Source organism: Acomys russatus, chromosome 21 (genome assembly GCF_903995435.1).
Source record: "Acomys russatus chromosome 21, mAcoRus1.1, whole genome shotgun sequence".
In the NCBI taxonomy this organism is placed as follows: domain Eukaryota; kingdom Metazoa; phylum Chordata; class Mammalia; order Rodentia; family Muridae; genus Acomys; species Acomys russatus.
Window position 1 is genome coordinate 23,971,184 of NC_067157.1, and position 14,566 is coordinate 23,985,749.

The window sequence follows — 14,566 nt, forward strand, 5'->3', positions numbered from 1 at the left end:
AAACAAAGAACCTTAATAACCAGTGGTCTTTTCCTTTTCTGTCTGTTGTTTCACACAGGTACAGCTTGGCCAAGTTGAAATTAAATGCCCAATCACAGAGTGTTTCGAATTCCTGGAGGAAACAACTGTGGTCTACAACTTAACCCACGAGGACTCCATCAAGTATAAATATTTCTTGGAACTTGGCCGAATTGACTCCAGCACCAAGCCCTGTCCTCAGTGCAAACACTTCACAACCTTTAAGAAAAAAGGACACATCCCCACTCCTTCCAGATCAGAAAGCAGATACAAAGTAAGCATGCTTGCCAGAGTGGTAGGTCAAAGGTCACAGGATTGAAGAAGTCAGTAGGCCGACTGGTGGCAGGCATTACCTGGGTTCCCTTCCTTTACCCCTTATCCAGAGCCTCAGGTAAGCAGATGTTGCCTGTGATTCTGACCTGCAGTATTGGGAGACCCATGCTAAGAGAGTACACTTAAGTTTTTTCTTTAATTATGTTGGAAATTCTTTTAATGACCCAATGGAAAGGCTAAGCTTTAGCGTGACAGTCATCACTATTACCAAATGCTAAATAAACACTAGGGCTTTGTTTGTTTGTTTGTTTGTTTGTTTGTTTTAAATAATGAGCTTGACTTTTTCAGTGGTCTAAATTTCCTTGTTCTCAACCTCTATCTATCATGAGCAAAACTTGTATAAAACATCATTCATCCACTATTTGTCAAATACAGAATGTTGCTATACACTTGGCATTTACTTAAATTGGGTGACAAACAGATGTGACACACAGTCCCTGCTTCAAAACAGTCTCATAACAGTATGTTGGCCAGTTTTCTGTTCCTGTAAAAAAAAATACCTACAATCATCAACTTATAGAGAGAAAAGGTTTGTGTCATCTGTTGGACACTTTGAGACAGTTTAGTCCAGGGTCCTTTAGCCTAGTTGTTTTGCACCAGTGTAGGAGAATCTTCTGAGAAAAACTACTCATCTTGTGGTTGCACAGCAAAGGACAGTGGGGAATGGGGTTGGGGGGACCTTCAGAGGAGGGGACCTTCAGTGACCCAAAGGCTTGCCATTGGGCCTTGGCTCCTAAAGCTCCAACACCTCTCACTAGGAACAAGCTTTTATTTACCATATAGACATGAGGGGTGGGGGGCGACGCTGCTTAAGATGTAAGCTGTGGCAGAAAGGAACATATGTAATGCACATTTGTAAGGAGACTCAGATAGACACTAACTAGGACCTTAGGAGTGGATTCACAGAGAAGGAATTTTTCTGGCTGACACAAGAGGAGCATTTCAGAGAAAGCGTGAGTCAGTGCTTAGGCCCAGAGGCAGGGGCTGGGTGTGTTGTTGACAGCAGGGAAGGAAGGGAGAGGCAGCTGGGAAGATGGGTAAGAGCAGGTCAGGCTGAGTCTTGTAGGGTGTATTCACAGGTTTGAAGTTACCTCTGTAGGTATCAGAGAGCAATCTGACCAGCAGCGCTCAGCGGCTGCCACAAAAGGGCAAGACCAAAGACAAGGATCCTATACGCAGCTGTGGGATGCAGCCTAGGGAGCTGTCAGGACACCATAGCGCATCAGTTCTACCCGGAACAACCGTCTTGTAGCATGTCACACCTCAGTAAGAGCCTGACCTACTACAGGACAGTGAGGCCACTGCCGTGGGGGCCATTGCAGCAAGTGGCTGTTTCTGGGCAGTTCCTGCCCATGTGCTCTGTCTTGGAGGCAGCGGCCACTCCATTATTCATTGTGTAGCCTCAAGGAGACTGTGGTTTAGTGAGCGATTTCCTCTTCTCCACTGTGCCAATGGAGAGCTAGAGGCCCGCTCAGTTAGTTCAAATCTCTTTGTGACTAATTGGCCTTTGAAGCTACTCGACTCAGGTAAAGTACCTCTATATGTGATGTTATGTACTCTGGTCCCTTTGAGGCATAACTGTCAGGAAAAAGTCTCCTGTCAATCTTCTGCAAAACATGCCAACTTGTGACTATAAGAATGTGTAACTGAAGCCATGCTTTGCATATGTTGGGTCCTAATGGAACATTTTTATTTGATGCTGTGCATTCTTAGGTTATTTTGAGGAACCACTTCAGTTTTATTTTATTAATATTATCAAGAAATGATTAGTTTTAGAACTTGTCTTTCACTAACTTAGAATACTTCATTTTTTTCTAAGTTACTTTTACAATTAGATACGCGTGTAAGACAAGAATGCCCAGCTATGGAATTTGTGGTAATTAAAACATGAATGCATAATTGAATCAAAGTGAAAACAATTAAGTAATTTAAAGCGTAATGTTATTACTCAATGGACAGCGAGTACTATAAGGTACAATTATTGTAAGCATAAAATGTGTCTTATTTTATCAAAAGCATGTTAGGGTAAGCATAACTTATATATATATATGTGTGTGTGTGTGTGTGTGTGTGTGTGTGTGTGTATACACATACATTTATCTATGTGTTGTTTTTGAGTGAACCAAATGTATTTGGATAATATATCCCTACAATAGACTTCTTCTAGTGTCTATCAGCTAGCTTGTAGCTAAGCAAAGAAGCAGGGACAAATGGATCAGGAGAAGAAAAGTTGCTTTGAAGAGAGTAGAAATTTAGTACAAAGTAAATGTTCAGAATAAAGCAGTTCAGATCTTCAGGGTTTGGGCTTTATGTCACTGTGACAAAATGCCTGAGATATGCAGTTTACATGGAGGGCAGGTTGCCTCCTAGCTTTGGTCAGTGACTTGCTATTTGCATTGCCTTGCTATTCGCAGCCTGTGGTGAGTCGCAGGGACCTGTAGAGTGACAGAGGAAGCAAAAAGTGAAGGGAAAGGCTGAGTCTCAGTACGGCTGGGTCTCAGTACGGCTGGGTCTTCAGAATGTACCCACAATGACCTATCTTCATCTCCGAAGTCCCACCCCATAAGGTTTCACATCACAACCTTAGCACGTAGGTAGCAAACCAACCTCACAGGCATCATGGACCTTTAGGACATTGCAGATCCAAATTGCAGCATAACTCACAGCAGGGCTGCTATGCAGATTTCACCAAGAGCAAGGCTACCACTGAGTGTGGGTGTGTTGCCCCTGGTTATCCTAGAGGAGAAAGCCCCGACAGTTGATATACATATAATCCCCCTTCTGTGCTGTCTGTAGTTTGAGGCATGATTCCAGGAATGCCCAAAGCAACACTGCTTACTGCTTTTCCTGTACTGTTCGGTAGGCATCTCTCATCACTAAACTCCAAGCTGTCCGTTAGCTCTACCCATTTACATGCTCAAAATTATCTCGATAATTTCTGAGGTAAGGAGGGCATCAACACAGTTATGCCAGCAAGCCCTATGGCATACATGCATACAGGGTAGCACTGTTAAGTTGACACCAGAGTCTTGACACTTGAGGTGACGAATCCAACTACTAAATCCACCTCCAATTTGCTATAACAAAGTACTCAAACTCTGCCATACGTTAACAAACCAAAGGCTTGCCTGTAATTCCATGCTTGCTTTATGTCAACAAGTCCTTTACTGTGTTTGTGTACTTCAGTAGTAGTACTGTTTTTGAATCATCGGGTTATAGTGTCTAGCTCTTACAATGACAGTCACTCTGAGCACTAACTATGGCTTTAGCTGTCAAGTCAGAAGCACTTAGGTCGCAGGCTGAACTCTATTAAAGATATCATGGTCATTTTCCAGCTGAGTGGGTGCTGCTCACATGAGCTGAGGTCTAATGGCGTGCCCAGACCTTTCCTTTCTGCTCTTTGTAAAAACCATTTGTTAAATATTTGTACTTATCAGATGGCAGTGGGGCAGACAGGATAGAGCATTTGCCAGTAATCAGGACTCCTGGGTGCTTATTTGTCCTCCCAGGCCCCCAGTTAACAGTTTGCATCTGGCAGTAATTTGAATAAAGTGTGCTATATTCTAAACACTGTCAAATTCATATCAGATTGAATAAGTGATTTCCTGAGTTGAGAAATTTACACTGAGACAACCTTGTCAAATCAGCTTTACTTTTTCCTTCAAAACATCTACATCACCTTCTCCCTGTAACTCATGCCTTAAGGTCAAAATTTTATACAATTTCATTTCTATAGGACTGGCTTCAATTTCTGATTAAAAAATACAATTAGTAGCCTGAATTGTCCCTTTAATGCCTTGATGTCATACTTAATGCCTGTCAAGTTGCAAGCAAGTTCACAACGAGAAAAATCAGTATATCTTAAATGAACTCACATGACAGCTAGAGACGAGTGCATCACCCACAGTGGAAGTTCATCTCCATAGCGATTATCATGTGTGGTTTGATGGTACATTTGTGTAGTTGCCTGGTTAAGGCCTCTCCTTCCACCTGGTCTCCAGGAGGCCCAGGCTGACTTCATTCGCTGCTGATAAACAACTATGACCTTGGGAGTGTGCTTATGAAACCTACTTGCTAAGGGAACTGATAAATGGCCAACATGTAAATAATAATAAATATATTCCTGTAATTAATATAGGCTGAAAGCACTGGGAGTGCGGGAGAAGAAAAGACAAGAGAAATTGGAAAGGTTCCACTAAAGAAGGTCGAGTTTACCAAAGTAGGTCAGAACACAGCCTTAAACGTGATTTTTTTTTTAATTTTTTTATTTAATTTTAATTTATGTGCATTGGTATAAGGATGTCAGATCTTGGAGTTACAGACAGTTGTGAGCTGCCATGTAGGTGCTGGGAATTGAACCAGGGACATTTGGAAGAGCAGACAGTGCTCTTAACCACTGATCCAACTCTCCAGCCCCCTAAAACGTGATTTTATATTATCAGCCCATCACACTTTCTCTGTACCTTGAGCTTAGTTTATACATTTCTACCTGGGGGTAGTTATAGCACTGGTGCTCTCGGAGTGTAGTGAGAGTGAGAGTTGAATGAAATCACACTTGTACTGACACATAGTACATGTTCCACACATGGCAGAAACCACTGTGGTCATTATTGTTAGGCAAAGGTAACAAAGTCAACAGCCCTGAGTATTAAAGGAGAAGAGTTGAAAAGAGTAGAGAAGCAGTCAATGATAGGCCAAGAAGTGGATGGTAGGGGTGGAAGACGATGATATTGACTGTTTGGAAGAGCAACAGGGTACGCTGTTTAGGTCTTAGAAAAATGACTTGAGTTAGAACTATGTTGATGATGGAAAGTACAAAGACCCTTTGGGACATCAGAACCATGTGTCAGAAGTGGTTTATAAAGGTCATCAGTATTAGGAGGTTGGAGGAAGAGAGACTTGTAGCTTTATTAGTCAGTTCTTTAGAGGAACAGAACTGACAGAATTTATCTGTCATCTTCTACCATGTATATACATGTACATCTATCTATCATATATACATATGTGTACATACATATATATATACATGTGTGTATATATATATATATATATATATATATATATATATATATATATATATGGGGAGAGATGACAGAAAGGAAGGTAGGAATAAAGAAAAAAAGAAAGGGGATTTATTAGAGTGGCTTACAGGTTGGGATCCAGCTAGACCAACGTTAGCTGTCTGCCAATGAAAGGGAGAATCCGTAGTTGTTCAACACATGAGAGTGGATGTTTCAGCTGTTCTTCACTGTGCGCCAAAATCCAGATGCAATAGGCTCTACTCCCAATGGGTCGAGATTGAGAGCATGCAGGCATAAACAAAGAGCATCCTTCTTTCATGCCATTTATATAGGTTGCCACCCGAAGATGTCATCCAGATCAAAGGTGGATCTTCCTGCCTTGAAAAAGATCCAGATTAAAAGTGTTTCTTCCCACGTCAAATGATATAAATAAGAAAAGTCCTCACTGGTGTACTCAGCCACTTGGGTTTTAATTAATCCCAGATGTAGTCAAGTTGACAGCCAAGAACAGCCATCACAATAACTAAACTCAGGGACATGAAAAAAAATGCTGAGGGGTGGGATGGGGGAAGAAGAGTGAGAGTTGTTCTACTGTTGCAGGGAGAGAAGGAGAGGAACAGGTTACCACACAGGATCAGAAGTAGCTACTTGTCTTTGACTGAGATCCTTCAACTCTGAGCTCCCTCCTCCTTCCAAGTGTAGACTAAGAGTGAGCCACCTCTTCATTCTGACTCAGTGTGAGTTGCAGGCCATGCATAGAAACACGGGGAAGATGTCAAAGGCGCCTCTGTGGTTCCTGAAGGTAAAGGTAACCACAGCCCTTCACTCCTCACAAGGGTTAAGCTCACCTGCCTTGAGTTGCACAATGGTGCTCTGACTCACCCTCAGGTACAAGGAGAAGCCTCTCAGATGTCCTAGAGAAACCGTCTTACAGCCTTAGCACCTTCCCACCCTTCTGTGCTGATCACAAGCCCTCTGGATAATCATGCCCTATAGCTGCACACATACATTATTTCATATGTGTGTGGTGAAAATAACTTCTTCAGTGCTTTCAGAAGGCTGTTGAGCCAGGGTGTTGTAAAGGGCGCTTGACCTTCCTTCTGGCTAAATGACAGGAGAATATCTTTCTATTTGCAAAAATTTTTTCAGGCTTATCCATGAACGCAGATGTGACAGTGCGCTCTCTCTCTCTCTCTCTCTCTCTCTCTCTCTCTCTCTCTCTCTCTCTCTCTCTCTCTCTCTCTCTCTCTCTCCCCCTCCCTCTTCCCCTCCCCCTTCCCCTCCCTCTCCCTCTCTCTCTCCCAGTTGACTATTTACAAATAAGAAGCAGACTGCTGATCAGCCAACAGGGTCAGCTTAGCTCCTGACAAACCCTGATTTCTCTTGGGATTGATGTATCATCCATGTCAGCAACCGACAGAAAACAACTGTAGTTTCTCAGATGTTCTTGCTCAAGAGAGATAAAAATGAACTTGTCCAGCCAGATTTAAAGAAGCTGGTTAAACAAAGGGCGGGCTGCATATGTTAAACTTGAAGTGTTTATTAATGTTCAGCTATGATGCAAGCCTACTAGACTTTATGAATACATGCCTCTCTTTGTTTATTTATGGAGTGCCTTGACAAAGTTGCCTTTTTTCCCCTTCTTGATTTCATAAGATAGCCATATTTTTAGAGATTTTCCTCCCCTCAACTTCTAATGGCCAAATATTGAAATTCACCTGATATCTTAGTTTTATATGTACCCTTAAACACCAACCATCAATGTTGTCGTCATTGTCCAGACCTATAGCCAACAGAAATAGACCTTAGTGGTATTTAGAACTGACTTTGTTTCTCTTCATCATATTGTCTCTTGAGTCTTTAGAACAAAAGATCAGAAAATCATCTCCGGTGTTGGGCATCTAGGAGGAGGGTAAGTTAGCCGTGTTAGTGTACAGTGTCAGATGTTCAGGAACGAGAAGGGTTGGGGCTGTGCCTTTCTCCTCTTTCACCGTCTGCCTTTTCTCATTTACTCTTCCATTCATACAAACCCAGTGAGGCGCCACACTGGCCTGGGGATTAGGCAACTCAACGCAGAATGTTCCGTTTCCTCCCTGCTTTTATACATCAGTGGGAAAGTGGGTCCTGAGGCAAGATGGCGACTCACTCACCTCTTAGGCCTTGCTGTCTGAGTTTAGAGAGAGGCTTTAAAGTATTTCCAGAGAGTTATGAAGCGGTAATCTCAGGTGAGGGAGCAGAGTGCTCTTTGGAAGTGGTCCCCCTTTGCAGCTTCTGATACATTGCCCTAGAAAAACATGGCTCCTGCTTGAAAAAAAAAAATCTTTTAAGTTTTGAGATAATTGAGGTGAAAATTTTGTGTAACAAATGTGTATGAAACTACGATCACGTAACACTAGCCATGAAGTTGGTGTTTGTGGGTGGTTAGCAAGGTACATGTTTGGATAAGGGTGGCATCTTGTACACTGTATCCTGTGTGGGCTCTCTGTGTCTTTTCTCTCCTTTGGGTCCCCAGTTTTACTGACATTATCTTTTCTCATCTAGCCTGGTTTCATCTCTGCTGGGTGACCATCAGGCAAAATTCAGTTGACCATACCTAGACTCTGTTAAGGGACCCTTGCCTCATGAAGTGTGAAGATTCATGTAGTGCTAGAAGAAACCCCAATAGACACTAAAATCTCAGAGAGCAGGACTCTGGACCTCTGCATGAGGAGACTGTCTGGCCACTGCAGACACAAGGATCAAAATAGTGTCTCTTGGAGGTGTTTGAAACTTCACATCAGACTCTTTTACTGCCCCTCTATAATATCTCGACATCTTCACATTTACCCATCTACAAAAAAAAAAAAAAAAAAAAAAAAAGGAGGGAAAGAAGGAAAGGGGAACTGATAATTTATTACCTTGATTAGATTCTTTAGGACATACCATAGGCCAAATTTTAGATGATTTATATGAGCGATGTCTGAACCACTGTGCATCTTGGTGCATATGCCAGGGCTATAGGGATTTCCAGACTGTTTATTGAGTAGGTCAGCAAGGTTCAGGGTGAGCTAGCTGCAGCATTGTCTCAGGTCAGGCTGTCAGGGTACTGTCTCTTCCTGCATGTGCTTTCCGCGCCCTGTCTAGTCCTCCAGGTAGACTCTGCCTGACACGGGGTCTTATCACATGGTACAGCAACATTCTGCCACCGTCTCTCTGATAATTTATCTTCCAACCCTTCATGAAAGATCTTTCCCAGGGCACTGACTGTACAAGCTTCTGCCCTGGCAGACTACGATTTTATTGCTGCCTCACTTCATGTCTGTCAGCTCCTAATAAGTACACAATGGACAAGGTAGTCTCATTCTTTGCTGTGCCCTCCCACCCCCAAATCAGTACGGTCAGTACCTGCCAGTCAGGTGCTATATAAATTTCTGGTGCAAATGAATTGATGACTGCATTTCATTACTGAGAGCATGTTTAACCTGCTGTTCCATGAAAAGAAATTCCTCCTGGAAAACTGAGGTAGCTCTTATCTTCACGATGCTTCCCTCCTAGATGGATGCTGTCTAACATCTTGAAAATAATAAGTAAGGATTTTGTGATTTAGCTAAAATTACAGGGCTGTCCATTGGCTCAGTTGGTAAAATGCTTGATGTACAGGCTGGAGAACCTGGCTTCCGATCCCCACATCGGCATAAAGGTTGGGGATGGCAACATGCACTGGGGAGGCTCGGAGAAAGGCAGATAGATCCCAGGGCCTTCTGGTCAACCAGCATAACCAAATGGTATGCTGCAAGTTCACTGAGAAACCCTGTCTCAAAAATAAGAGAAAGGGCAATAGAACAAACATCAGACACTGACCTCTAGCCTCCACACACAAGTGTAGAAAACCCACATGAACCCACAAACATACAAAGAATACATTTTATAGGGATATGGGAACTTAGTGAAAAAATTATCTGCAGTTTTCTTTATTTTGGATTCTTTGTCTTGAGTGTATTCTTGGCATGGTGAGTTTACAGGGAAACATCATTTGCTAAGGGCAACTGAGTTTGAGTGCTTATCACCTGAGTGTGGGTATGGCAAGGGTTCCTGTGAAAACTAACGTGTTTCAGTCGTCAGAAGTGTGTTACAAGGTTCTGTTATATTTCTTAACTCAGGCAGAAGAGTTTGCATATTAATCATGACGATCAATAAAGTGCCATGAAGATAAAATATTGAGAAAAACGTCATCTGGTGATGTGATAGTGCCACGCCAGTTACTGGATTTAATGAGATCCCGTTTACAGAGAACTTACTTATTGACTGTGTTTGTGTTATTAGTTTAGAGACTCCAGGAAGAATGGGGCAGATGAAGCCCTTGCCCTTGATGAGTTGGTAGACTCCTGGGGAGATTGGATGTCTGCACAGCTAATATAAATTTCCGGGGAAAGGTCCTAAATCTGGTTAGGAAGGACAGAGAAGACAGTTTGAAGCAAGAAGCTTTCTCAGGAAGCGTTGGTGGCACACTGTGTTAATTAGATCCTTTTCAATTATAGAAAGCGGAGAGGCGTCTTTCTCAGGCCACTCCAATGAGGTTTGCTAAGAATGCTCCCTCTCCCGGAAGTGGGAAGGAAGAGAACAGGTGTCAGGGAGAACCAGACATTTCTGGAGGCATAAGAGCTCAAGCCAATATCAGTGTTCTTCTCTAGAGATCTTCTTGTCTTTGCCTCCACAGTAAAGGCCGATTGCACGTGTGTTCCCATTTTGCATCTAAGGAGAGAAGATAGAGTTTGCTTTTCATTGTTGAAGAGTGAGTGACCTCTGAGGATGTCAGCTACATCTTTGGCCAACTCTGCCATCCAGTAACTACATGTATTTGGGAGAATCTCTGGTCAGAGAGTTGGAGTTACAAAGAGTGGATTAGTCCTTTTCAACTTTAGCATGGGTATGAATCACCTGAGGGGAATCTTGGAAAATTTAAACTCCCGATTCACTCGTATGAGCTCTCGTGAGTCTTGTGTTTCCAACAAGCTTCTGGATGATGCTGACGCTGCTTGTCCTCCGCCTTCCTGAGAAGTAGTGACCTTTCTTATTGCTGAGGAGAGGCAATGAAAGGGAGTTGTTCAGGGCCACTGTTCAGAGGATGCAGCCCATCGTGCTGGGGAGTGTGTGGCAAGAAGCACAGGGGCAGCTGGCCACGCTGCATCTGCTATCGGGAGGCGGAAGAGTGGACAGGAAGTGCTGCACGGCTATAAAGCTTCAACTACTGCCCCAGTGACCCATTTCCTCCTCCTGGAGGCTCTACAGACTTCCCCAACAGTGCCCCCAGCTGGAGACCAGGCCTCACATCTCACACTCAAACCAGTCCCAGTGGGAAGGAGGGAGTGTGGCGCTTCTGTGTGAAGATAACTCTATTCAGAAGGCAGACTCTGTATGTGGTCGGCCTGTGGTTGTGAGCTGGCATTTCCTGAGGGCAATAGCTGAGCACAGGAGGGGAGGAAGATGCAGTGTGTATATCTGTTTATATAAGGCCTGTTTTAACTGTGGCTAAGTCCATAATGAGCAAGATATGACATCTTCAGGCAGAAGCCCGGACTGAAACTCTTCAGGAACGCTGTGGATGCCGAGGTAGCTATTACTGTGTCGTATTTTAGTTCAAAGTGTGGTAAGCTGTTGAGTGTGGGTTTTCATCATTCATGGTCACTTTGGATCTTGCTTTATAATGCCTGTCTCAGTTTGTCTCTGCACCTGGGTTGGTAAGAATTAGTAGGAGGGCTTGCTTTCTGCTGGGGACCGCATTCTCTGGTTTAGACATCAGGTGCCAGCCCCCCTTCATTATGGTACCTTAAGACAATTACATATTTCTTCTGATTATCATTGTTCAAAATCTGTAGACGTGATAGTTAACTTCTGGCCACAGGGATACTTAAGCTGCTGGTAGTGTCCCACCTTTGTGAAGTATTTCCCAGTCTCAATGTAACTTTACATTACTTCTACTGACTAAGAAATATAATCTAAATCTGATTTAAAACCTTGCAGGGGGAGGAGATGATGGTGGTGGTGGTAGTGTGTGTGTGTGTGTGTATTTGTGTATCTGTGTGTGTACAAGTACATGTATGCAGAGTTCAAGCTGGGCACCATCCACCTTATGTTTTTCCCTTGGCCCTGTACTCAGCCACTGGCTTAGGCTGAGCTGGCTGACCACTTAGTCCCCAGAGCTACAGTTGCAAATATGAACAACCTCTATGCTTGGCTTTTGTTTGTTTTGTTTTTGCCTTTTTGTTTTTGTTTTATTTGTTTGTTTGTTTGTTTTTGTTTTTTGAGACAGAGTCTCTCTTTGTTAGCTTTGGCTGTCCTGGACTCGCTTAGACCAGGCTGGCCTTGAACTCACAGCGATCCTCCTGCTTCTGCCTCCCGAGTGCTGGGATTAAATGTATGCGCTACCATGCCCAGCTGGCTTTGTTAAATATGGGTTCTGTGGCTTGAACTCAGATCCACAGGCTTGTTGCTCTATTTAACTTAAAAGAGACCTTAAATTTTTTCATTTAATGATGCTAGGGTTTGGTGATTTAGAATTACGATTGCTGTGTAATAGGAGACATTTGGACTCAGTATTCAAGCTTCCTGACATCTGCAAGATGAATGATGGAAAGATGTGCTCTTCTGACTTACGTGCCATCCCATTTGTATGCAAAAGCAACACCCCATATATATGTATAATGTTGGCATCTACTCTGCATTGTTGAATGACCTTAAACATGACTGACTTAGCATGGTAAATAAATCACATGTGTAACTCCATCATTTGGGAGATGGAGGTAGAAGGGTCAACAGGTAGACGTCATCATGGCTACATGAAATCCTCTGTTTAAAAAAAAAGTTCAGTGGACAGACACTTGGAGTACCCAGCCCATGTTATGTAAGCTGTGTTAGCTAGTAAACTTTTATTATTTTTAAAAAGGCTCATTTTAATTTTAGTATTCAGAAAAGGCAAACGTGTTTGGTGTTGTGTTTTGTTTTGTTTCTCAAACTACATATGAGTACCTTTCAGGGTCCTCCTGTTTATGTCAGCAAGTTGGGAATCCTGTAAAACGGTAACTGATGGAATGAATAGTTTAGCCATGGTCACCTTCAGTGTGACGGTCAAAGAAGGAATGCTGCTGAGTACGATTGAAGGTTTGGGTTCCGTGTAGAGCATGCTGGCCGTGTAGAGCATGCGGGCTGTGTAGAGCATGCTGGATGTGTAGAGCATGCTGGCCGTGTAGCCAGACAAGTTTAGGTTCCCATGCGTTCTTAATACCTATGCTCTGAATTACTCTGGGTGGGTTGCTTAATATCTGTAATATATTCTCTCTGTGTGTGTACACATTGTAGCATTATTTTGAGAGTAAGAAAAATAAAACATGGTATTACCATTTAGCAAAAAAAAAATTGAAATTAAAGAATTTTGCCAGAGCAATTGACTATTTTATATAAAAATTGGAAGCAAAAATTTATTACTTCACATTTGTGTAGGAAGAATATTACTTACCCCTGCTTTTCTTTTTTGAGACAGTGTCTCTCTACATAGTTTAGGCTAGCCTCCAATCTTGCTCTCAAGTGCAGGCACTAAAAGGGTGTAACAGTATGCGCAGAAACTTGACATGAGTGAGAGCTAGAGTCTTTTGACTTAAAAGCAAAAGAGCCACCGATTATAACTGTTCCTCAGTTAATGTATGCAAGGGAAACTCAAGGTCAAAAAGCCATCCGTATCCAAAGATGTAAGTAGTGGTGGTAGCTACAGTTTATCGAAAGAAACCTTGAGTGCTCTTCAGAACCTCAGTAAAGAAAGGAACATGTGAGGGCTGCCTCCCATTGAGTGGAGGACAGGTACTTTCAATGAGCACATTCCATAAATTCACACTTACAAAGATGGCTTCTTCCTGACGGCTTCTTAGATGGCAACAGCAGGATCAATACACTGGCATCTTTGTAACGTGTCCTCCGTGGTCACTGCTGGTGCAGCGACATGGTATCACCAGTGTGCTGTTTGGATTTGGTGCCTTCAAGATTTGCTCTGTGCTTCAATATGGGAGATGTTCATACAACTAAATTGATTTTCAAAATGTCTCATGTTTAATTAATGCCTGAATAGTCTCTAAATAACAAACTATTCTTGCCAAAACAGGTTTTTTTCCCTCTTTCAGTAGCAAAGTGTTCCTATTTTACCGAGATTTGATCTTGTTTGTTCTTGGGGAAGATACTTCAAGTAATAACTTTTTAGCTGATTTCCCAAAGCATTGCAATTCTTACCCCTTTAGACACTATGGAGCTTAATTTTTTTTTGTCAGCCTGGTACAGGCCCAGTCATTTGGGAAGAAGAAATGTCAATTAAGAAGAATCCTCCATCCGTAGGGCATTTTCTTGAATAGTGATTGATGTGGGAGGGCCCAGCCCACTGTGAGCAGTGCCACTCCTGGGTAGGTGGTCCTGGGTTATATCGGAGAGCAGGTTGAACAAGACATGTGTTCTGCTCTGGCCTTGGCGTCACTTCCGGCTGCCAGGTGCTTGCCTTGAGTTCCTGCCCTTATTCCCTTCGTGATGGTCCGTGACTGGGATGTGTAAGCCAAATAACCCCCTTCCTGGCCAGCTTGCTTTTGTTCCTGGTGTTCATCATAGTGATAGAAAACATCCAGTGTGTCTCTTAAGTCCTAATACTGTTTTTCTTATGCAGATCCAGTGTCCCACTTGCCAATTCATCTGGTGTTTTAAGTGCCACTCTCCTTGGCATGAAGGTGTTAACTGCAAGGAGTACAAAAAAGGAGACAAGCTATTGCGTCACTGGGCCAGCGAAATTGAACATGGGCAGAGAAATGCCCAGAAGTGCCCAAAGTGCAAGGTGAGCTAAGCCTTAGTGGGAAGGGGAAATGACGCCGTGTTTACACGAGCGATTTTCACAGTGTGGAAGTGTAGCGTGTTTCAAACTGACTGCTCGGGTGTGAGGGGGCTTTGCCGTTTCTTGCTCCTTTGTAAGAATAATTATATTGCATGTCAAACTGAAAATGTATGTGTACGTAGCATCTATCTGTTGCAGTCTGACAATTTTAGTTTAAGGTTTACTTTAGAAAGTTGTGTGTGTGTGTGTGTGTGTTTAAAGTGTACTATCTTTGAACAAATTTACTTTTGGCAAACATATTGGGCCTAATTTTCTTTAAGAATAATTTTGCAGTTGCTAGCACTGCATCAATGAGATT

General features: G+C 42.8%; 1 protein-coding gene across 1 annotated transcript in view; it reads left to right on the plus strand.

Annotated features, from left to right (window-relative positions):
- Rnf217 (ring finger protein 217) overlaps nt 1–14,566 on the plus strand; it is a 103,667-nt gene that overhangs the window by 67,720 nt on the left and 21,381 nt on the right. Inside the window, exons 2-3 of the mRNA XM_051164625.1 lie at nt 59–292; nt 14,047–14,211. Coding sequence (XP_051020582.1) covers nt 59–292; nt 14,047–14,211 — 399 coding nt within the window. The remainder of the gene's footprint in view (nt 1–58; nt 293–14,046; nt 14,212–14,566) is intronic.